Genomic DNA, 26,725 nt, shown 5'->3' on the forward strand with positions numbered 1-26,725 from the left:
AATACTACGGCGGCACAAAGGTGACATGTGTGTTATTATTTATCTCGTGCGCACGAGATACTATGTCGTGGCAACGAGTTACTAATTCGTGGCCAAGAGATAGCTAAGTCGTGGCCACAATATACGATGTCGTGGCCACACGTTACTAAGTCGCGGCCACGAGATAGCTAAGTCGTGGCCACGAGATACTATGTCCCACGAGTTACCAAGTCGTGGCCACGAGATAGCTAAGTCGTGGCCACGAGATACTATGTCGTGGTCACGAGTTACTTAGTTGCGGCCACGAGATAGCTAAGTCGTGACCTCGAGATACTAAGTTTTGGCCATGATATAGCTAAGTCGTGGCCACGAGTAACTTAGTTGTGGCCACGAGATAATTAAGTCGTGGCACGAGATCCTATGTCGTAGCCACGAGTAACTTAGTTTGTGGCCACGAGATTATTAAGTCGTGGGCACGAGATACTATCGTGTGGCCACGAGTTACTAAGTCGTGGGAGCGAGATATCTAAGACGAGTTTCACGAGATAATAAACCAAGCAGAATACACCATATATATTATGATTTTTTTTTAACTTAACAACTTACTTTTACATTCAACATTAATCTTTGAAAATACTGAAGATATTCACTTTGAAAACTTGTTTAGTATCATATTAGAAAGTCACCTTCCAAATCAATCAGACATTAATTTTGACTATACCCTTTGTTTGGACAATTTTGTTGATATAATTGGTCAGTTTGTACGTTCTACGGCATATTAACCTTGTTTTATACAATAAACCATGAAGAAAGGAATAAGTCCTGGTTTATTTTATTTGAAAGGGACATTGCCCATGGACCAGTATATAGCCTATAAGAAGTAATCCTTGTCTGTTGAGTAATTTTAGAAGGAATAAGCCATGGTTTATATAACCTAGAAAGATCATTGCACCAGAACAGTAGATGACATCTAATAATTTCGAGGTCATTGGGTCAAAAATCAGGGACAAAGTGACGCTAAATGTAAAATTATTGACCTATTCAATAAGTTGTATAAATGGCACTTTTACAGGCTGGTGAAGTAGGGGGCATCCTTGAACTATAGCACATGTCTTGTTAATTAGGGAAATTCATATAAATGGTGTAATCTGATTGGTTATTTATCTCGTGTGCCGTGACTTAGTTACTCGTGGCCACGACATAGTATTTCTCGTGGCCACGACTTGCTATCTCGTGGCCCCGACATCGTAATTCGTGGCCACGAACTTGGTAACTCGTGGCCACGACATAGTATCTCGTGGCCACGACTTAGTAACTCGTGGCCACAACAAAGTATCTCGTAGCCACGACTCAGCTATCTCGTGGCCACGACTAAGTAACTCGTGGTACATAGTATCTCGTGGCCACGACAAAAGCTATCTCGTGGCCGCGACTTAGTAACTCGTGGCCACGACATAGTATCTCGTGCGCACGAGATAAAAAAAACACACACATGTCACCTTTGTTTGCCACCGTAGAATACTCTTCAACACGGAAATAATGCATAAGGATGGTCATACCTTAAGATCCACGTACGTTATCTAAAAGCAGCATCAATCCGAATACAACTACCATGTTAAATGTAAACGCATTGTTGAAATTTATAAAATCATCTTAAATATATCACTTGTAATAAGGAATTGCTCTGCTTTAATGAGAAAGCAAATAATGAAGATTTTGGTATTTCTGATAATGTGTTTGTGCTTCAAATACATCGCTACAATCCGTGTATATAATGGCGGATATGAGGATCTGTATATTGTAATACAAGACAACAACGAGGACAGTGAATTTCTTCTAAAGCGTATACAGGTAAAAAATATTATATTAAATATATTACTATAATAAAGTTATATAAATAATTAAATGTATTTTTTATATTTCTTTCTGGTAAAAGATATGCATTTCGTAACTTAAATATATATCCGTAAGAATATCAGTATAATATAACTTTTTGATAGCAAAAGATGCATTAGGCAAAATTAGATATATGTATATGTTGATTATTTACACAAACCACAACAACAATAAAACTACATCTTTAGCCACTTACATTCCTCTCCCCAACACAAACACACGGAAAAGAAGGGAACAAAGTTTACAAACAAACAACAACAAAAAATACAAAAGCAAATGCGACACACACATCAACTGCGAGAAAAACTACATCAATAAGTCAATATTAATTTTTTTTAAATCCAATGTTTTTTTTCAAAAAGGCAAATAGGCACACTGAAACAATATACTAGAATTGAATAAAATGTACATGATCTTACAATATGATTACTTTTTTTGTGCCAACCGAGCTCATTTTAGCTCAACTGAGCACAACGTGCTCAATATAAACATGTGTCCGCCGTTAACATTTTACTAAAGCGATATCTCATCATAAACCCTCACAAGAATACTAATGGAATAAACAGGAATGAGCCTTCGGTAATATCCTTCAAAATACACTCAAATGGATCCGGTCTGTAGAAAAAGATAGCCGCAAGAGCAAAATATAGAAAACCATTTAAAAGTCATTTCCTCCCTAATCGTTTGGTAGATTTTAAACTATACAGAAATAATCTTTAATTGGATCTTTATAAAAATGCTTAAATGGCTCCGTCTGTTGGACAAGATTGATGCTAGGGCTTATTATAGAAAAAAGTGTAAATTGACAACTTGTCTTCAACCGCCCAATATATTTTGATAAAACTCTACAGACGTCATAACTGGGCATTCCTTTACTAAAATTATTCCGATCTGCTGCTCAAGATGGCCACCAGAGCTTAAAATAAAAAAACCTTTAGGCGTATAAAATGTTTGAGTTTTAAGAAAGAATACTTTCAAAATGCTTGCATGAAATAAACATAGTAGATAATTGCCTTAAAAGCGAATGGCCATGCACAAAATAATTGCAAAAACCCTACTTTTAATAGCAAATAATATTTTGTTCCGGAACATTATATTGTTTACATACAATAATACAATATTCATGTGTGTTAATGAATTTTTCGGAAATCAACCATATCATAATGGAACAATATAATTTTAGTTCTTTCTATCCGGCATCTTTCTTGTTGAGTGGTTCCAGTAGTCCTAACTTGAATAGTGTTGAATCACCCTTAGGATATGTGGCCTGCTTTTTAAATTTGTCTTTTGACGTCATATCTGTAATATGCAGGATACATAACCTTAGATCCCCTATCAAAATTCCTTTTTATTTAGTTCCGCCCATTGTTTTCTCGTTAAGAGCACATGCGTTTTTTTACTTGGGGACCATATGCCGCTTTTCATGGAATGGCACTAACGTGTCACATTGAAGGTTCCATGATCACCGCCATATGAACACATCTGCGGATGTTTCAAAATTCTAAACTTTACCAGTCCATGTCAAATGTTGAAATCTGCTTAAGCCGGTGCTAGGGGGTTGGACGGTAGTTTGCACTTGACAGTACCGTCCATGAACAGGCTCAATCAAACCGAGCCTGCAACATTTTCAATTTTGCATTGTTGGGCTTTCTTTAGGGATTCTTATTTCTCTCTTTTTTACTGTTGATAAATGTTACAAGACTGTTGCATAAGATATAGATTAATACCCTTAAAATGACATCTCTTATACTATTGGGTAATTTTTATTAAATATAAATAGGAATGGTCCTTGGATAGTCGTCTATAATATTTGCTCAAATGGTTTTGGTCTGCTGGACAATATGGCTGTCAGAGCTAAAAATAGACAAAGAAGTGATATAAATTATGACAATTTTTTTCTTATCCGCACGAGATATTTAGATAAAACTTTATAGAAATGATCATTGGGCAGTTATTTCCCTAAATTTCTTTAATTGTGCCGATGTGCTGAATAAAAGGACTTACAGAGCTAAAAATAGGAAAACAAACACTTTTTAACCACATCTTGTCCTCAACTATCAGACAGATTTTAATGGAACTATTATACATATGCATATGTAGCCCCAATCCTAAAGATAGGCGATGCTCCCCCCCCCCCCTGCCAATTATAACATATGTTTTGTGTAAGGATATGGATCACATAGTTTCCCTTTCCATTGTTACTTCACCAACCATTACATCCTTTACCACCCCAACATGATTGATGAACATATTATACATATGCATATGCAGCCCAAATCTTCAAGACAGGCGATAGGTCAGCCCCTGCCAGTTATAGGCCAATTTCCTTAACATGTGTGTTGTCTAATGTTAAGGAACACATAGTTTCCTCTTCCATTGATTAACACTTCACGCAACTTATTTTGGTAAATGACATGGTCACCTCAGTATTTGAGAATAAACAAGTATATCTGATTATTGTAGATTTCAGTAAGGCTTTCGACAGGTCAGTCACGAGAAAGTACTGCTGGAAATACATGACTATGGAATCAGGGGTTAAACTTTAAAATGGGTCAAAAGTTTTCTATGCAGTCTGTTGTGCTAAACGACAGCTGCTCTAACCCAATCCCAGTATCCTCAGGTGTCCCCGAAGGCTCACTTTAAGGAACCCTCCTATTTCTCGCCTATATGACTGACTTCCCACAAAACATACATTCCCAGGTCCGCTTGTTTGCAGACGACACTGCAATATACATTGCTCTGGCACCTACAAACCAATCAGTCACCCTCCAAAATGACCTTAGGCGGATAGAAAAGCTGTCATAAATTGCGTAAATATTTTACAAAGTTTTATGTCAGGTTTGGTGGCAGGTGCTAGGGGGCGTGGACGGTAACTTGCACTTTCCAATACCGTCCATGAACAGGCTCAATCAAACCGAGCCTGCAACATTTTCAATTGTGTTGTGTTGGACCTTCTTTAGGGATTCTGTTTTTCTCTATTTTTTTGGTAAAACCCTATTTAAACAGATCATAGGAATTCCTATGGGTACTAATTGTGCACCCCTGGTCGCCGATTTGTTTTTGTACTGCTATGAAAGAGACTTTATGTTGAGTCTCTCTGAAGATAAACAACAAGATGTTATAGTCGCATTTAATAATACTTCCAGATACCTTGATGAAATTTTTAATTTAGATAATCCTTATTTTGATCAAATGGTGTCTGACATTTATCCGCATGAACTACAACTTAATAAAACGAACTCTTCAAATTTAAGTACATCATTTTTGGATCTTCATATTACTTTCAACAACAATTCTATTCACACGAAAATCTATGATAAAAGAGATGACTTTGACTTTTGTATAGTTAATTATCCACATTTAGATGGAGACGTACCCCATGCAACATCTTACGGGGTTTATGTTTTTACTCTGTATAAATACTCTGTATTTATCTATTTTATGTTTCCCAGTTAATTAGATTCGCTAGAGCTTGTAGCAACGTAAAGGATTTCAACGAGCGGAATATTTTTATTACCAGCAAGCTTCTAAAACAGGGCTACCGCTATCATAAAATTGATAAATACAGAATCCCTAAAGAAAGCCCAACACGGCAAAATTGAAAATGTTGCAGGCTCGGTTTGATAAATTACGGAAATATTTTACTAAATTTTACAATCGTAACTTTGATTTAATTTTCATATTCAATAGTGATTTAAAAACTCTTCTGCGACAAGGGATTAGCCAGCCTGGTTTTTATGGCGATGTGATTTACAAACTTCGTAAGATTTTGGGTCATGGTAATTTTTCTGCTGTTTTTACTAAAATCATGAAACGTTTTATTAAAAGAGGTTATGACCCTACTATTTTAAGACATACTGCATGTTTAGTGTTCAGCCCTTTTACAGTTGGACACTACGCTTTCCTCTTTTGATTGCATCTGACGGACCAAGTGGGAGACTCTATGATGGATAGTTCGTAAAGCCCTTTATTTTAAGGCAGACCGCATGCTTGGTGTTTAACCCTTTTACTTTTAATTACATCGTACGGACTAAGTGGGAGACTCTATGATGGACAGTTCTTAAAGCCCTTTGGGACTGAATTGTCATAATGTTCGTCTTCTGTCTTGCTTCGTCGGGCCCTTGTAGGTGATTTTCTTGTTGCTTTGCCTTCCTTTAAGGCATCGAGTACTTTGGTAATGGTCATTAGGCTGTACCTTTTTATACATATTTACATAATTTTGTATGTGTTTTATTTATTTCGGTATTGCGGTTCCCCTCTGTGTTCCTTCACGTGTTTTTCATGTCTGTTTTGTTACTTGTTTTGGATGTTTACATGTTTTGTGATGTCTGTCTTTTTCGATTGTCGTTGACAGTAAGTATTTTCTCAATCCCCCCTCACCCATTTTTACCCCCCACCTTTTCAACCATACAGCCCTTTTCCCTTTAATACCCTTATGGTCCCGTTTTAGTTGATATTATTTCACATTACATGTCCAACTCCTTTCACCGTTGTGTCCGCTCTAGGTTTTTTTAGTGTGTCGGGGGCCGCGTCCGGTGAACGTTGCCTTTGCCTTGTTGATATTTATTCTTGTTTTTTTAATATGTCCTATTATTTGTCATAAATTATCTTTCATGAATTTCAGAAAATTTTTACAGACTCGTCTAAACTACTGTTTACAGCCACCAAAAGTCATCTGTATTTCGGAAAAATCAAAGTTATTGTACCAAAGACATGGCAGCATAAGGAAAAGTACAAAAAGGCTCTGATACCTTCACACATTGAACAGAAAATAATTATTGACAACGCTAAACAAGACGAAAACGGCACACCAAGGGTATATGGGATAACATCTTGTGGCACTGGAGGTTCATATATGTACCTTCATTCAGAAAAATTTATTTTGAAAACAGGGCAAACATCTTGGGGTTTGCATGGTATGTATCATTTACCTTTATTCGATAATTACTAAAACAATTGGAAACAGCAAATTAAAACATGAATTAACCTTTAAACTTTCTCACTGTTGTTGAACATGGTGAAAATTTAGTTTGCAGACACATCTTGCAAAATTTCATTTATTTTTATGCGCAGCTGTTGCCAATGTGGCAAGGCTTGAAGACACGCCTTTTATATCGGGACGTTCTGACGAGGTATATTAAGGTTCGCCCTTTACTTTCACTTGTTTGTCTTTGTGTCCTGTTGCCCGGTGGTCTTGCCTTGATTGATTTTGTTGGGGATGTGTTCTGTGAATGCTGCCAATCTTTGTTGATCATATTTGTTTTCATATTAAGTTTTAACAACGATTGTTTTGACCTATCCTTCAATAAACATGATATGCGCACAATTCCTATAACCTTGATGTATTTATTTCAAACTGTTACATAACAACATGTATATACAATTAATAAATATTACTCTTAACCATCAAAAACTTAATAATTAAAGTCTCTCTCTCTCTTTTCTAACTTTTCTATCTTACCCTAGCTTGATCCAGCTCAATCGTTTAATTGTACTATCCCCCTTCTAGAATCAATGCGGTGTTTGAAATGTTATACCTACATATACTACAAAACAATCCAAATATATAATTTTAACAAAATCTCGTTTTTTAACAATAGAAAGGTTTTTTAATGATGAATGGCAACGAAAGTCACAATAACAACTTCAAACCCGGTCAACCTATTCACAGCCCAACGCTCCGGACGTAATAATGTGAGAACGGGACATTGATAGGTACTATGCCATAAGGCTAACTACTTAACTATTTCGATTCGTTCATAGTCTGATACACAGGCTAAAAATCACAGAAATAAATATACGACATGTATTTACTGAATACCAGTGCGGATATGTTGATGGAAAATAAAGGATAATATGATAAACTACATAAATACCATACAGAAAGCATTTCTTCTGCTTAAACGAGGGTTGTTCAAATATGAATGTTACCGCCTATATGACTGAAATACTGTTGGGGAAAGGCGTAAAATGAAACAAACAAACTGGGTCGATTTTCAGAAGTGCGTAACAAACAGTGTCAAAATAATTATCTCAATCCTTCAAAATACTCACCACTATGTGATATTCAAAGTTTTAGTCTTTAAGTTCAATTTTTAAATGCGCTTTCATAATCATTTTGAGGTATACTGTTCAGGCAATGGAGGTATACTGTTCAGGCAATGGAAAATAGCCGACCCGAGCTTTTTTTCGCGTTTGATATTTTCTTACAGCAATGTTTTATGTTAGCCTCGGAAATAGGAATAAACTATAAGGGGCAATATCTGGAGAATAAGGAGGGTGAGGAAGCTCGACAAACTTTTCCTGTTTAAGATAGTCTCGTACATTGGCCGTTTTGTGTGACGAAGTATTGTCATGCAACAACCTGACACCACGGAGACCAAGCTTTTCAAATATTTCTTTAATTTATGAAGGACTTGCCTTTGTAAAGGCAATTACATACTTGACCTTTTTGACGCTCATGGTGCGTGACCTTTTCCCTCATGTGCAGTCTCAATCAAACCGAGTCTGCAATTTTCACATGTACTTTTGATGTGATTATTGCTTCCGAGGTATCACTTTTGTTTGCAGAATTTGATATGCAAGGACTTTGACCCTATTTTGGTTGCCCATATTTTGTTATGTATCTTTGGCTTGGGATCATTAAAGTGAACCCATGTCTCATCGCCAGTGATGATATTTGCGAAAGATTGATTGTAAAGGGAAGTGTTTCAACAATTGTTTGGAGCGGGTGCGGTGGCCTTGTGGTCAAGGTGTCTGCCTCTTAACCCAGAGATCATGGGTTCGAGCCCTACTCGGGTCACGACCATGTTTCTACATATGCCACTAGTACTGGTTGGTTCCAGGAAGCGGACTCGAAAGTGATTAATATAAGTTGCAAGAACTTATTTCGCAATCGAGCTTAAATAAATATGTTTAAACCAATTGTTTGGAGATTCTTACCCGAGCAAGTTTATGCTCTTTTGTAAAGAAATCGGGTATACATCTGGCACTTATCCCTCATATTTTTAAATCATGTCTGAGCATTGTATGAGCGGCTCCTACAGAGATACCAACGCATTTAACTATATACCTTGTTGTAAATCTTGCATCAGTAACTATCAAATCCATGACTTTTTTCATATTTTCAATATTTTTTGTTTTGGCAAAGTTGTTTTGTTATTCAACATGGCGTCAATGATAAGCTGATATTAGCGTGTCGGGTGGAAAAAGCGAAATAAAGTTCGATATATGTGAAACAATGTTGTTTTATTGAATAATACCAGGTATAATAAAAACAAAGCAATTTATGTGCAATATATGGTTTGGACTTCTTGTGAATTAAAGCTGTAATATTCAAATATTTATCTGGTTGATGAAAGGCGCCATTTTTCTTTGTTTGTGAAAAACATTCTAATATAACCCGCTGCCAATCAACGGCATATAAAGTATATCAAGTAGCTAGTTGTTATGGCTGCCAGAAAAAGTGAATTTAGAACTCCATATTTCAACAAAAAACGTAATATTATTGAAACAATTAGTCCATCTGATGGACCTCAAGGTGACCATTCCATTCCCCATACCCCACCCGCAGAAAAGAATATACATCACCTGATTGATTATCTGTTGTATAAACATAGTTTCCTTACAAGGCAGGGAACTTAACACATTACTGTGATGTAGACAAACTCAAAAGATTTAAGTTCATTCATGTCACTCATTCACTGGTAAAATTGAATGGCCAATGGCCCATCCGAATGTTGCTGGGGTTCTAACCGGTAGGGGACTTATGGATTGCTTGCAATACTATGATAATTGCTTGTTATGATAACCATACTTTATACTTGTTACTTTTTAAATGCGATTCATTTTTCTACAGGTTGCCATATTTTCCGATCCATGTATGTTAACTGTCGTTAATGTTTACATAATATTTCTGTCGCCACTCGTCAAATTTATTGTTGTATGTATGTGTTTCCCAAATAGGTAATAGTTTAAATGAATGGCGGGTGGCGATATGATTGTTTTACATCGCTTTGCAGGGCTGTATGAAAGTGTGTAAATTATAAATGTATTTACCAAGAAATCTTTTTTATATGCCCGAAAGAATTTCGGGCATATAATGTTATACTCCCTGGCGTCCGTCTGTCCGTCCGTCCGAGCAAACATTTTGGGTTTAGGGGCTATATAACAGTAAAGAGAACAAAAGAGAACAATAGGTTCATTCCGTGATCAAAGGGTTTAGGGGCTAGCCCTTAAGATAACAAAGAGAATAACAAAGAAAATAGCCCCTAAACCCAACAAGTTGGAACGTTCATCCGTCCGTACGTCCGTCCGTTAGCAATTTAGTTAAGCATAACTTAAGTTCCATTTGGCCCACAGTCTTCAAACTTCATAGGATGATTGCCTATATTGGGTAGAAGACCCCTGTTGATTTTGGGGTCACAAGGTCAAAGGTCAAGGTCACTTTTACCTTAAAACTGAAAATGGTTTCCGGAGCATAACTTAAGTTCCATTTGGCCCACAGTATTAAAACTTCATAGGATGATTGTCCATATTGGGTAGAAGAACCCTATTGATTTTGGGGTCACACGGTCAAAGGTCAAGGTCACTATTGCCCTAACACTGAAAATGATTTCCGGAGCATAGTTTAAGTTCTATTTGGTCCACAGTATTCAAACTTCATTAGATGATTGTCCATATTGGGTAGAAGACCCCTATTGATTTTGGGGTCACAAGTCAAAAGTCAAGGTCACTATTACCTGAAAACTGAAAACGGTTTCCGGAGCATAACTTAAGTTCCATTTGGCCCACAGTATTCAAACTTCATATGATGACTGTCAATGTTGGATAGAAGACCGCTATTGATTTTGGGGTCACAAGGTCAAAGGTCAAGGTCACTATAAACTTAGAACTGAAAACAGTTTCCGCTCAATAACTTAAGTATTAATCAACCTACAGCTGTAAAATCTTATAGGATGAACAGCCATGTACAATACATGACCCCTATTGATTTTATGGTCATAAGATCAAAGGTCAGGGTCACAATGATCTTTACACGGAAAGTTGTGGTTTCTGTAGCACAACTACAACTTGATGCTGATGCTTTGAAAACAGCTACTGTATATATATGAAGGTTCTTCAGCTATAAAGGAGGATTGCTTTTTGAAGGAGGTAATACTGTATTTAATTCCCATGTCTATGTACAGACTCAATCAAACCGAGTCTGCAATTCTTATGTTATTTTGTTGTGATTAATGCTTCCGAGGGATCACTTTGTTTCCAGAATTTTTTACAAATGTTTCATCCTTACAAAAACAAACAACACTTTCGGGCATATTATGCTCCGCCTAGCGGTGCTCTTGTTTACACAAACTTGAAGCAAATAGATTTATTATACTTTTTTATGATTGTACATATAACATGTTTGTACAGATCAGTATGTGATGAAAAATCATTTATTTTTGGAAACTTTCAATGTTGTGATTCTAATTTTGACTTAAACTGGCTAAGTTTTATAATTGGCACTATCATGTTGCAATTACTGATAATCAGCGCCCGGCCCTAACAGTGAATTGCAACTTAACTGTTTATCAATACACAGCCAAAATATTAGAATCGTGCGAAACAAAATTTCATACATTAAAGACAACTGGCTCGACTTCGACATACTTTGTTTCACAGAAACTCATCTAAATAGTTCAGTTTCCGATAATAGTTTAAAAATAGACAACTATATTTTTTTATAGAAAAGATGCCTCGTGTCATTCTGGGGGGGGGGGTTCGGATATATGTCTCCGATGAGGTAATTTCTAAGCATCAATATGAACTTGAATTTTATCTAAATGTTTGTCTCTGCGTCGAACACAAGACACAAGAATGAAAACATCTTACTTTGCACTGTGTATAGGCAGCCGACTGGTTCTACTTCTTTTTGGTTAGAACTAAGTGATAGCGTTGAAAAAGCTTTTGAAATCAGTGAAAGAATTATTATTGTAGGTGACATTAATGAGGACCAGCTTAATAGAAATAATTACAAATTTAGTAATATTCTTCTAATTAATGACCTGAAAAGTGTAATTAATGAACCAACTCGTGTTACGGTAAATTCTTCAACATCATAGTTTCCTCTTCTATTAGCATATATAATTCGGGTATTTCATTTACACCAAACAACATAAGTGACCACTACGGGACTTACATTTTTATCAAATTCGAAAAAGAGACTTTAAAATCATACAAACGCCGAGTTTGGAATTACAAAAGAGCGGATTTCGTCAATCTTAATAACCTAATTCTTAATTATGATTGGGCTTTTCTTTTGTCATGTTCTGTAGATGATGCTTGCGAAAATTTTACATCAGTACTTACTGAATTAGCAAAATGATGCATACCAACAAATTATGTAACTATTCGTCAATATGATCGACCTTGGTACGACTCGGAAATACGGCGATTTTCAAGAAAAATAGATAGAACGAAAAAAATCGCTATTAGAATTAAATCTGTTAATGACTGGAGCCATTTCAAACACTTACGCAAAAAAGTTAATAATCTAAACAAGAACGTGTTTGTTATGCACAAATGCCCCCGGCTCCGATTCTTGTCAGTAGCAATATTTCAAAAAATGTTTACCCATTCACTCAGTTATAGAAAAAAACATTGCCAAAAAATTCTAAACACAAGTTGTATAGCTTGACAGAGTCATGGCATTTTGTAATTGTGAAATATATAAATTGCCAAGTCATTGCTATGACTTGTGAAGTGATAAATATTCAACTTTATCAAATATATATAAATGTTAGAAATCTATAATTGGCACCCTTGACCTTGACCCAATGACACCTAAAGAATATCATGCAAGTTATCTTCCTACCAAATATGAAATACACCTGTCAATAAATAAAGGTTGTATGGGCAAAAATGTTACAATCTTTTTTGAGCATTGATGACCTTGATCAAACTGACCCCTAACTCCATCCAAAGGAAGAATACCGTGCAAGTTATCTTCCAACCAAATATGAAATAAATCTGTCAATAAATAAAGGCTGTATTGGCAAAAGTGTAAAAATCTATTTTTAGCACTTGTGACCTTGACCTAACTGACCCATAACTCCATCCAAAGTAAGAATAACATGCAAGTTATCTTCCTACCAAATATGAAATATATCTGTCAATAAATAAAGGCTGTATGGGCAAAATTGTACAAATCTATTTTAGCACTAGTGACCTTGACACACTGATCCCTAACTCAATCAAAAGGAAGTATACCATGCAAATTATCTTCCTATCAAATATTACCCAATTTCACTATCCAATCACAAGAGGCTAAAGGTATTCTTGCAAATTTAATTTTAAATGAAGCAACAAGGCCTGACGAAATTAGCCATCAAATTTTGAAAGAAACGCGAAAATGTATTTGTTATCCTCTTAGTGTACTTTTTAATAGATCACTCCATGAAGAATCATATCCCAGTTCCTGGAAACTTGCAAAAGTAATGCCCCTTTTTAAAAAGGGTGACACCCACATCCCCTCCAATTATAGACCTATATCACTAATAAGCTGCATTGGGAAAGTCATGGACAAGATAGTATTTAAACATATATAACCATTTGCATTGTAATAAATTGATATATCCGTTACAATCAGGGTTTCTTCCGGGCCATTCGACAATTTTTCAACTAATCGACATGTATCATCAAATTTGCGAATCAATTGACAAAAAACAATCTACTTTCATTGTATTTTGTGACATATCAAAAGCGTTTGATAGGATTTGACATTCGGGTTTACTTTTCAAACCGAAACAATATGGTATAAAAAATGAACTTCTTACATGGATCGAAAATTAACTATCTAATAGTAAACAATATGTTTTTGTTGGTCCTGAATGTTCTGAAGTGCTAAAAATATTAGCGGGTGACTACAGGGCTCGGGCCTTGCTCCCCTTTTATTTCTTGTATATACTACTGAAAGAAAAAAGTTTAGCAAGTTTTTCACACCTATTATTTTTTTCTTGTTGAGCTTTCGAATGAAGACGTTTTTATATGTAAATGATGTACTTATCGATGCTCTTTACACATCTGTTGTGTTTGTTCGAAAACTGTGTATTTTATCAGCGAAGCGTAAGAAACTCGAAAATCACGTGCAACGTAAGCACGGCAATTTCGGTAGCATGTAGAGTCGAGTTATGTAATGTCATTGTTTTGAGCTGTTACCACAAACAAAATAGCCAGTTTAAAACTCGAAGAAATTCCAATGGGGAGTCGCCAAGGAATGACGTTAGAAGAACGTCAAAGAGCTGTAGGTATGCTCCACGCTGGTATGACGGCAAGAGCTGTCGCTCGGCATTTCAATCGCCATGAGTCTACAATTAGTCGCCTTAGAAACCGCCTGAGGCAAACTTCTCCCCTGGCCTGCAAGATCGCCTGATCTCTCACCGATTGAACACTTATGGGACCATTTAGGTCGTCGTGTAAGAGAGAATCATGATTTGTAGCATGAGACGTCGGTGTTTAGCAGTATTAGCTTGTAACGGGGGTCACACTAGATACTGAACTCCTTGTGAATTTTAACGCCTTACCCCTAACGTCTTTCAGGCTGTACAGTGAGCTAAGGCAACAGGGTTTTGACAATTTATTGTTACAAACTAATCGAAAACTAAATGCATTATTCAATTATGTACTTGGTTTAAGTCAAATTGGTATAGTTTCAATAAATCAGTGAAATATTTCCGAACTTGCTAAATTTTTTTCCCTAAGAACGATATTGCTCAAAATCATCTAAGCGTAACAGGACGTTTTGCTGACGATAGCTCTTTATCCGTTTCCTCTAACGATCTAAATTACATTGAAAGTACTCTTAACTCCGACCTTGAAAAATAGATAAATGGTCTAAACAATGGTTGATTAATTTCAATCCAAATAAAACAGAAGTTATGTTCTTCTCCTCAAAATCATGGAATCAAGCCTTCGTTATTTTTTGATAATATCTCTCTAGATTTCGTGGATAATCACAAACATTTAGGATTAACTCTTTCTTGCGACTTGAAATGGCACGAACATATTAATAATATTTCAGCTTCGGCATCAAAAGTATTAGGCTCTATGCGTGCTAAAAAATTCCAACTCAAAAGATCTACTTCAAACCAAATTTATATGCGTCCGATACTTGAGAAGGCATCAATTGTTTGGGATGGGTGTGCTGAATATGAAAAACAACCACTTGAGCAATTACAATACGAAGCCGCTAGATTTATTTCTGGTGCAACTCGGTCAGTATCAATAGATTGCTTGGTCAAAGAAGTCGGTCGGGTCTCACTCTCTGATAGGCAAAAAATTCAAAAACTTGTAATTGTTTATAAAGCTAAAAACGGTTTACTACCGGGCTATTTATCTTCTTCGTTTCCGCCTACTGTATCAGTAACTACTTCTTATCCTTTGTGAAATAAAAACAACTATGTTACTATAGCTAGACGCACTCAATTATATAATGCATCGTTTTTACCATCCTCGTTAGAATCATGGAATAATACATATTTTAAAGTTTATATGCATATTAAAAGTAATCATTGTTGCCTTAAGGTATGAGCCCCATAATGGGCACTATAAAGAACTATAAAATTGACAACATATGTCAGTTATATACCTTAAAAGACACAAGAATGCAAAATTTAAACAAAGTTTACCGTATGGTTTACGAGTTATGGAGATTTTTAATAAGTAAAACTTGGCTATTAGAAGGGCTCTTTTTCAAAAATGAGAAACTCTTAATATTCTGTTATATAATCATTATTAAAAATGTTTTCCTATAGAACATATTTTAAGAAACAAATAATAGCGTTTAGCTAACAAATGACCTAGCAAAATTATTGTTTATACTCAAAATGTTTGAAATATGTATATAAATGTTACCCTACCCCACCCATTTTAAGTAGTTGTTTGATCATTTTTCTACTTGGAGGGCCTTATTCAAAATATCCCTAAAATTTTCTCAAATTCGGACCTGTTTTCAAAGTTTGCATAAATTTTCTTATTAGTATATTGGTTGTGCTTGTCAAATATAAAATAATTTTACCGTCTAGTTTTTATTTTATTAGACTTTGAAAATATCAGGTACCATATTTGATAATACACTTGGCACAATTTAGCAAATAAATACCAATAATTTCATATTTAAAAATGAAACACTTTTTTCTTCTCAAGAGTGATCTGAGAGACACAAATAATGTTCAAAGAAAAAAAAAGAAAGAAAAAAAGTTGCCTCTTCTGGGGCTTGAACCCGCGCCCCTCAGTTACAATGCAGTTGACAGTAGTTCTAGCCTATTTGAATACTCTTCAAAGTGGAGGTAATGCATTTGGTGGATCATACCTTAATAGTATTTTCTTCTGATATATTAATTTCTGGGAAGGGCTGAATCTAATGTTGTGAGAACTTGTTGCCCAACCCATTTGCATTTTTATATATACTCATTATTTGTATAATATGTTTGTAAACATGTATTTAATGCAATAAAATATGTTTAAACTTAATTGATTTTCACATGTGTTGTATTACACAAACGTCTATGCGATACATGTACAAAGTTCGTGCAAAACATAGTTAAAAGCGGGGTATTGGCCTAGTTGCATTCATATTTTAACACCCCTCGTAAACCTATAAGCAAACAAAACTGAACACCGTAGTCTAACACATGAATATTAGAGCTAGAATAAAGGGTTATTCCATTTTTGCCATGCATTTACATCTGCAGAAACACGAGGACTCATTGAAGGGTTTGTGCAGTAGTTAGATATGCAAAAAGGTGCATTAGTGCTATTCTTGTTTTTCCGCATTTCGTTATCTATTTTTGTATAACTAAACACTCTGTTCATACTTTATATGTGCTAGTGCAGTGTCATTTGACAGTTAATAGTATGTTATGTTTAAATTATGAGACTACCGTGACAATCATTGCAGTAATCTATTTTTACATCAATTATATTTGAGGAAAATGCAACAATATTGGTCACGTAAATCTCTCCATTAATGCATGTCTTTTTTTTTCTCCATTAATGTTATTCTATGCAAGAATATGCAACAGCTTTGCAAGTTTGTGAATGGTGAAAAAAATGATTAAATTTTATTACAGATAACGTGATTGTTCACGAGTTTGGTCATCTACGGTATGGCTTATATGATGAGTATCCAATTTCACATGATAATTCCCAATTTTACCAGTACGAAGGGGAGTGGAAACCAACAAGGTTTGTATGCTTGTGAATGAAAAGTTACTTTTGAAACTTTATTAAAGAGATACGGCGCTCAAATCATTAATTCTCAGTCTAGTTTTTTATCCTCACTTCTTTTTTATTTTAAATCACCAGATTGTACTACATTAACAGTTACTATTAAAAAAATCAAGGAATAATGAAAGATGTTTGACTTTTTTTCGCTTTGCTGCCAGTTTCCTGATGTATATTTTGTGAAATTTAGATGCACAGAGGACATGCAGGGAGAAATTGGAATTGGCAGCGATTGCACGAAAAGTGTTGCATGTGATTATAAAAATACTGGAAAGAAATTGAATAATAATTGCAACTTTTGTCCCCACCAAAATCAAGATTTAGAGGCTTCTTTGATGGGTTATCAATGGATAGATGCCGTAAGACTTTACTTTAATTACCTAAGATATGTTTTTCATAAAATTGTTTTATAAATGAGAGTACTCTACTTTGATATATTAAGTGTATTTTCCTTATATAATCATTAATTATTTTGGTATCGTTCTTATTAAAAAATACATCTTTTCATAAGTCACGTGATAGACTATACAAAAGCCATTTTTGGAGTCGTTAAGGAACTCGAATGTGTGTATAAATTCATTTGTGATGCACTTATTTGTGTATTTCTGGGTTTTCCTCTAAAGACAAATGTAGTCTTTCAATTGAAAATGAGGCTTTCATTATAAGTTTTAGGATAATATACGCAATATTGGATGCCGGTCTGAATTCTGTATGCAAACTTCATGTTGATTTCAATCTGAAAATACTCGCATGTGACACGTTGTTTGATCATAGTTATCCAAGTTCTGCGAAAGGAGTGATCCAACAACATTAAAGCATGTGAGGCACAACCGTTTTGGAAAAAGTAAACACAACAAACTATGTCGTTCCGAGAGTACTTGGGAAATAATGAGCAATCATCGGGACTTTTCAGGTAATGTTAACTTTACAACTCTAAAGAAATATAATGCTTCTTAATTTTGATATATTTCATTGCCATACATCAGTCTTATAGATCGTTCAACACGACATTATCGTTTTGCTTGTGTTGTTTTAGTTATTTCCAGTAGGCTTCTTTCTAGTTAGGTGGTTCCAGTATTCCCAACTTGATATGTGGCCTGCCTATTAAATGTGTCTTTTGACAGTTTATCTGTGATATGCAGGCTTCATAACATCTGATCCCCATTTAAAATTCCATTTTATTTTGTTCTACCCATTGTTTTCCTTTTATGGGGGCACGGAGATCATACGCCACTCTTCGTGCAATGGCCCTATCGTGTCACATTGAAGGTTCCATGATAACCGCCTTATAAACACAGCTGCGGATGTTTCATAATTCAAATTTTTCCATTTCATGGTACATGTTAAATACTGCTGAACCCGTGCTAGGGATCTAATGAACATGTTCAATTAATCCGAGCCTGCAACATGTTCAATTTTGTCGTTTCGTGCGTTCGTCAGGGATTCTTAATTTCTCTATATTTTATTGCCACATCAGCGTTGTTTGTGCCGTGTTGAGGCCTAAAATCGCCCTGTTCATTAAATCAGGGATGTTTTATTTCCGATAATTAAAGATCGTGTAGCACAACATTATTGTTGTGCTTGTGTACTTTTAATTCTTTCTGTTTTCTATTTGGGTGGTTCCAGTATTCCCAATTTGAACATTGTTTAATCACTTATAGTATATGTTGGCTGCTTTTTAAATTTGTCTTTTGACAGCTTATCTGTGATATGCAGGCTACCTAACCTCTGAGTTCCTTTCAAAATTACATCTTATTTTGTTCCGCCCATTGTTTTCTCGTTTAGGGCACACTCATATTTTTACTTGGGGACCATACGCCGCTGTTCGCGGAATGACAGTGTCACATTAAAGGTTTCAAGATAACCATGAACACATCTGCGCATGTTTTATAATTTTAAATTTTATCAAATTTGCTAACGGGCATGAACGCTAACGCTGCACTTAAACCATTTTCCGTTCCCATTGGAAACAGGCGCAAATCACAAAACCGAAGCCTGCCCAACATTTTTCAATTTTGTCGTTTTGTGCGTTTCTGTGGGATTTCCCCTTTTATTCTCCGTAATTTTATAAAATTTGGTTGTTGTTCGATAAATCTAATAATTTTGTGATTTCTAGATGCACATAAGCACCTGATTCTACTAACACTCCAGCCCACATTTGAATTCATTTCAAGAAACTGAACAATACGGTTTCTTGTGCTGGAATGTTTTCCGGCATATGAGGTAAATATGTATATGTTTCACCAGTCTTAAACATCTTACTTTCATTAGCATACTTTAATTAACTTTATACATTTAAAAAATGAAAATAGAAATTCTAATCTAAAATTAAAAAATTCTAATATTATAATAGTTTTTCGCTCCATTTAAGTTTAATATAATTCAAATTTAATTTATGCCCCTGCATCTGATAATTCTGGCACTATGGTTTATTTCGTAAATTTTTAATTTGATCTTATATGGGTATTTTACAAGCATGCCCCCAATTAGATTTCTCGGAAAACCCTCATTAATTTTAGTTTTTGGGGAAGGGTTCCGGATTGCCCCAGTTTTTTTCTTTTGGGAAAAGACAATTTTTTTTTTTAAGAATTATTTTAAAACATGACCCCTGTAGTAAAACCCATAATTATCCTTTTTATTATTAATTTTATGCTTTCAGTTTTTACTTATTTTTCATTGATCTGAATATTTTCATTTTCTATTGGTCGTCTTAATTGAGCAAATCTTTGAGTGAAGATAGATAAAATTTATAATTTGTCACCGTCGGACAAGAACAAAAATTTATGCCTTGAATTGAATTGAAAATGTACCTGAAAACATTGACATCATTGGAATCATTTACATTGAAATTGAACAAATATTCTGCTAAAATCGTTCCGGTTTTTGGAATTTGGTGTTTCCGTCGGGACGCCAAAACGTTTCGGTTTATAGAGGATTCGGAATACAGAGTTTTCGATAAAGGGAATTTTTTACTGTAATGATAATAAGCTTTAATTTTTCGAAGCGTATATTAAACTGGCCGACGCGGACTATTTCCGAATTTGCCTAAATTCCACTTTTTACTCACAAGTTTGCTTCTCCTTGCTTACATGCAAAACATGAATATTAATACAAAGCTAAACAAATTAAATGTCATTAAATAGCTTCAGGGGAAACGGCCTTGAAATCCTGTCAAACAAGTAACACGCTTTGTCATTAAAGATCGTCATTCCGTCAGTCAGCTATCTTCTTGGTATCATAGCTTTCAGTAACACAGCCACAGTTGTACAACAACTGACAAATGTAACATCCGATTCCGTACGAGATCAGCTGATTAATAGTCTGCCTACTGTGGCTTATGGAGGTACATGTATTGGTTGTGGCATTGAACGTGCCATTGAGGTTGGTAATCATAAAATTCAAGCTGGCTAATAAATTTAAGAAAATAATAAGAAACATGATAAATACTGACGAAAACAGATATGCCACAAATAGGTCTATTTGAAGATTTATCTAACAATTTCAGATTAAACATCTTCAAATTGACGGAGCTACATTATTTTTAGAACTGCACATTCGTCACTGTTAAATAAGATTTTCCTTTTACTGTTTTGCAACAATATAATTTTGAATTATTATATATCAAATAAGCTTGTCACTTTATCTAATATAATAATTTTGAAATCAGACATTTTTAAATTACAAGTTGACAACGCTTTCCTGTTTTAAAATAGCTTTCCTTCTTATATTAGTTGAAAAAATATTGGCTTTAACATTATATTTATTAGAATAAAAGTGAATTGTTAATTATACTCTGTTAAGTATTTGAAGTTTGCAAACATTTGGCATGAAATACAATAGTGTGATGTCCTGTGGAATATGTAAAGATGAAAGTTATCTAAAATTGGAAGTAAAATCTCTGATGTAATATTAAACAAAGTTCTAAAAACTTTTGATACGCTTGGAAAATTTAAAGTATACTAAACATCAATTTATGTGTTGTTACATTGACGAATTAAGAAATAAACGTGTCTGAATATACATTATTATGTTATTCAGAATTGCGTATGTGCATAATATTATCATAATTTACAACTATCATTACATTTAGTCAGTGTCTTTGTAACGTTAAGTAGTAAATATGAAAGGTATACATACAATGTATTTTCTGTCCTTATTAAAGTGCTAATATTCTCTTTTTTATTCAGTTATTTAAAATGGAACAAGGGTGAGGCCACTAACGGAGAATTTATTCTCGTTCTGATTGGAAGAATAAAGCAGGCAACATGTGACGAATCAAGAGGAAAGATTTAACATGAAAATGGTCATATTGCACACTGTCGTCTGTCACTCAAGATGCACCGATACTTGTTCTAGCTGATATTTCCAACAGAAACGGCGTGAAATCATTTGTACATACCTGGAAACTGGAACATCTAGTTTTATGTGCTTTTATTGATTGAAATAATAGTTTAGCAGTCATCACAGTCCTATCGAAACAAACCGGTTGTGGTAGATATTTGCAACTATTTTCACGAATCCGTTAAATCTTACGTAGACTTGACTGACAGCATCGCTTGCACCATGCATTAACAAAATAAAAAATGGAGCCTTAAATGTCGCAGCGATATGAATCTTTGAGGCTTGTTCATAGGCGGCAGCGGCATATACCATTTATCGTTCACGCCCGTGTTACACTAGCATAAAAACGAACTCAACATGTAAACATTTAAGTAGTGTTCAGTTATGAATGTAGAAGATATTTTTGTAATTGTCAACAAAATAATTTGCCGATGATAGATGTTTCTTATCTAGATTTTAGTTTAATGGTAGATCGTCGGTATTTTATAAATACACAATGAAAATACAATACTTAATTAGGGCATTTTCTTTGTCATAGCTGACACATCATATATACTATTTTCATATAAATATACATATGCATGTAATATATCTGTCCACGATACCTTGAATGTCAAGTTAGTAAATACAAGTATTGTATTTCATAAGCATTTCAATACAAATCGATGTTGTAATTTGAATACGCATTTTATGATTCAAGCTAGCATCAGAGAGAATACACAGCACTACATCAAGCATAGTCAAACTGACATTTCCTATAGAAAATAATCAAGGAGAAAATACATTTGTTGCCGTTGTTGTACAATCTGATTACAGCGGTCGATTGGACATTAATCTAACTGGCCCAAATGATTTCTCTAGAACACTTATTACTGCAGAGAAGACAGCGACTGTTCGGATTCCAGATATAGCTCAGGTAAACAATTCTTGTATAGTTTTTTTATTTGACATTTTATCTGTTGGACAACCTAACAATAACAGATTAACCATTATATTATTTTTTAAAATAAAAAATATATATACATCAACATTGGAATCGACATTTATAATATTGTTCTTTTTCGCTGTTGATACATACTACATGCAGTTGTTTGTGCTATGTTTAGCTTAACTTAAAATATAGGATTCTGTGTGTTTAAAACATATACAATTTAATGTTGCAACAGCCTGGTGATTATGAAGCAACGGTTACAATGGACACGAGTGGAATATCACTTGAATATGTAGTAAAATCAACACCAGTCAGTAGTGACATAATAAGAGTTGAGGCATATATGTCAGCATCGAAGATCGACTTTAAAACAGGAGAGCTTCCTATTATCTACACAGAGGTTACTAAGGAATACTCCCAAGTAATAAATGCAAACGTCACAGCTCGTGTAGAGTCATACGACGGGGGCAAAGGTTGTGACGAATCTTTGTATGATAATGGATTAGGTAAGCGTTTCCTACTGATTTGATATATCCTTTGCGATGCTTTTCTGTATGCTTGCCCAAGTGAATGTTTCATTTGAACACATTGGCGTTGGAATACATTTTCCATATTTTTCACATTCATTTTGCATGTGAACACAATTCCTACCTTGCTTTATGCCCCAAATAGATTACGAAATGAAATGATTATCATTAGAAGTTCCGCCTATTGTCTAATCTCATGTATTTTTTTAGAATGCTTTACTAACGCTATCGTTTTTGTTCTGTTAACTTACTTTTAAAATTGTCTAGGTTATTTGAAATTGAAATACTCGCAGTTATAAACACTGACAAGTTTATTTATTATTAGGTAAAAAAACAGACTGTAATCTGTAGCTCAACTAAATACATTGCTTAGCCTTTTATTGTTTAATCCAGATATAAGTTTTGTTTTTGTTGAGTGTCTGTTGGTATGGTTGTGGAATCTACAAATTCTACTACCGAATATTATACATTTTGTGAGACTACGATCCCCTTTATCCAATTAAACATTACTCATAAGATAAGATTCGTCAAAATAGAAATAGCCAGAGACTTTGTACAATGGTTTGTGTAAACGTATACCACTTATCTCACCGGGGGTTTAAAAGGCAACGGTGGCATGTACAAACAATTAACGAAGCATGTATGTTGAGGTGAGAGAAAAGACGTAAATCATATACATTTATGTTAGAATATTTATATAAGCTAACAGTAATTATTTGGCTCTTACAAAAACAAATCTATATAATAAATGATCTTTGATAATTAATACTTTAATAGATCCGGATGATATTCGTGATGACGGGATTTATTCAGCATATATACTTCCACAATGCCTTGGAGCTGGGCGCATAAATGTGAAGATTTTTGCAAAAGGGCAGGGAGGAAAGGTGCGCATTAAGAGCGTTACTGCTGGAGGTCAAGCACCTTATCAAGGTTTGTCCAAATATTATATTAACTTTTACCAAATATTACATATTGAATTATTATACCTTGATTTTATTACTTTATAGCCTTGTGTGGCTTCAGTGAGTCACAACTGCAATATTATATGGTAACATCACGTTTAAGGTAGCTGACATAACGAAAAGACCTTCACGCGCATACAGGATTCAGCATATTTTGTATGTTCCATATCGGTTACCCTCTTTGTTGAAAATCATACAGTCGCACCATGCGCTATGTTTAACTGTTGGAATGAAACGTGTAAATAAGATAGTAATTGGTTTGAGATATTTGTCTTTTAATATTGATTTATGGTATAACATATTAAATTCTCTTTCAAATTCTCTTTTAAAAATATGGTAGTATTCTGCTTATGACTGGTTGACGCTTTCTTTGGAATGAAATTGTATATCTTTGTTTTCAAAGATCATTGACTTTCCAAAACAACCAGTGCCGTCCATAGCAACCGTTGAATTTTCTTTGGAACCAGTTAATTCCATTGCAAACATTGACATTCTAAAGCAACCAATGAATTCAATAGCAACCATGGACTTTCAGTAGTACCCGGTGACGACGATATCGACCTGTGATTTGAATAACAACCAATGCATTGTCTTATCCGTAGACAGGTGGCTTCCATTACATCCGTTGACTTTCTTAAACGACCGGTTGCTTTTAAAGCAACTATTGACATTCCATAGCAACCAGTGCCAAGGCCCACCGTGGCTATCTTGTTTTCTTTTTTTAATATGTATTTACGCAGCATTGTATTTTTGCAGAGGAACAGTTGAAGGAATACAACGAACGTTTTCAGCGTGTTAGAGTGATGGAAGACCTTTACATTGAAAACTATGAGGATCCTGGACTAAATGATACGGTTCCACCAGGAAGAGTTAGCGATGTTGATATCCATAATATTGTCACAAAAGCAACATTGTCAGGAGAAAGCAGAAATTTTACAATATCTTGGACTGCACCTGGTGATGACAAAAGCATTGGTCGAGGTAAATGTGAAATGTTAGTTTACAGACTGGAGTATTTTTAAGACATGTAATGATAAGATAACTGTAATTGAAAGAATTATGCTATTAAAAAAAGATTTATATCTTATCGTTTATTTCTTTTCTTTCATGAACATTAATTAGCTGTCATTTTTGTATCTTATCTAGCTTCGGAGTACATATTCAGAATCGCCGATGATTTTGAAACTCTCCAAGACAACTTTGATAATGCCGAGCTGTTAGATATAGGAACTTTGAGTTTCAAGCCTCTAAATTCTGGTGAAAAGGAAGCATTGAAAATTGTTGTTGACGCAGAGAAATCTTATACCAGCACAGTGTTCTTCGCCTTAAAAGCAGTTGATGAAGTGGGTAATACAGGAAAAGTGTCAAACATTTTGTCAATAGTTGTCGCTAAAGGATATCGTGCATATGGAGAAGCAGGCAGTTTGGAGACGGAGGATGTTGACGTTAAAACAGCAGAAGAACAAAATGTCATGATATATATTATTCTAGGATCTGCAGCAGGAGTTATCGTGTTTTCTGACTACAGTCGTAACCAGGCCTTTTGGTGTAGAAACAGAAGAGTCCCTGGTTATGTCATTTACTTTATAATAAGTTTAAACTTAAACTAAAAGTTTTTGGTAAAATACATGGTAATTTCTGGGGTTGACAAAAAATATCAGGTTTTTAAATTTAAAAGGTGAAAACACTTAAATCCAAATAAAGAATGGCAAGCGTCGTGTTTACATTATTTCTTTTGTCGAGTATACGAATTGAAATATCAAGCTCGTTTACGTTTCACATGTTATTAAATCTTTACAGAAGGGCAAAAGAATAACAAAATGTTCCCACTTGCGGTGCAAGTTTACGAAATACGTGATGAAGGAAAACAGAATTATGTACAAATACCATCTGTACTACTTGAACGCTCGCGTTTGTGTGCCTGTATGTTTATCAGTAATTATAATTCGTTGTGACATTAATTCGATTGTAAAAATTCATTGTGTTTATCTATTTGTACGTATTATATTTCATTGTGATGAAAGATAAATAATAAACATTATATGACACTAGTAATAGAAATAAAAGCAGATCCCGTTGAATTAGTTTCGTTAGCAAAGACAAATCACACAAAATAAAGCTACAAAGAATAATCAAATTGTACACATTTTGATGTTGTTGCAGACATAATTACGCCTAGTAATCCTACAGTCCATTTTCTGTCCATATACGTAACATATACCCCTTTTATATCCAGGTTTTCTAACGATAAAATAATATTAATTTTTGTGATAAATCGTTTCATGTTATTGTCAAATCAAAAGAATTAAGAAAGGAAAATAATATCGGGACGATAAAATACATCAGCCTTAAGGAAACTACTCGATATCTCTAATCTACCGGTCCGCTCTCTATATTTTAATTAGTAAACCGGACGTTTCGTTTCCCGATCTTCTAACTTTAGACACGCATTAAAAATAGCTCTCAGGACGCTTTTTAAAGAAGATTTAACAGGGAAATAATGCTCTTTTCCAAGATAAAATTACTGCAATACCTAGTTTGAAACAACACAGAATTGTTTTCCCAAAAGAGAATAAAAGCTGAAGGCCCCTTTAGAGGTTGAAGCATCAGAATTGCAGCCAGCGTTTATCTCTGCATGATCGTAAAATGAGAATAAATATGTTCGAATTACTGAAGACTATGCATCTCTAAGCTTCAGCAGGTGAGGTTGTTTCTAACCCTACGTTTTATGTTTCTTTCTCAGGGTAAGGCAAAATCATTTTTCCTGTTTTGGCGCCATGTGACATAAATTATGTTAGTGCGCCGTAAAAACAAACATAACA

The 26,725-nt window shown here is 34.6% G+C and overlaps 1 protein-coding gene across 1 annotated transcript; it reads left to right on the top strand.

Annotated features, from left to right (window-relative positions):
- The first annotated feature begins 1,604 nt into the window (after positions 1–1,604).
- On the top strand, positions 1,605–25,513 carry LOC132754491 (calcium-activated chloride channel regulator 4-like). The gene is made up of 11 exons (XM_060745127.1): positions 1,605–1,830; positions 6,500–6,791; positions 16,986–17,100; positions 17,330–17,498; positions 17,914–18,052; positions 20,357–20,520; positions 22,181–22,396; positions 22,647–22,917; positions 23,716–23,871; positions 24,660–24,884; positions 25,050–25,513. Exons 1-11 carry the CDS (start codon positions 1,672–1,674, stop codon positions 25,511–25,513), a joined length of 2,370 nt encoding a protein of 789 aa, XP_060601110.1. The 5' UTR covers positions 1,605–1,671.
- Positions 25,514–26,725: the final 1,212 nt, after the last annotated feature.

The sequence above is a fragment of the Ruditapes philippinarum genome, unplaced genomic scaffold (assembly GCF_026571515.1).
Source record: "Ruditapes philippinarum isolate M1 unplaced genomic scaffold, ASM2657151v2 ctg4154_1_1_1_1, whole genome shotgun sequence".
Taxonomy (NCBI): domain Eukaryota; kingdom Metazoa; phylum Mollusca; class Bivalvia; order Venerida; family Veneridae; genus Ruditapes; species Ruditapes philippinarum.

What these genes read in the sequence shown, in the direction of transcription:
- LOC132754491 (XM_060745127.1), top strand. Translation starts at nt 1,672, where the DNA reads ATGAGAAAGCAAATAATGAAGATTTTGGTATTTCTGATAATGTGTTTG. An exon ending in TTCTTCTAAAGCGTATACAG is followed by an intron (nt 1,831 to 6,499) that starts GTAAAAAATATT and finishes CATGAATTTCAG; the next exon opens with AAAATTTTTACAGACTCGTC. An exon ending in AGGTCAAGCACCTTATCAAG is followed by an intron (nt 23,872 to 24,659) that starts GTTTGTCCAAAT and finishes GTATTTTTGCAG; the next exon opens with AGGAACAGTTGAAGGAATAC.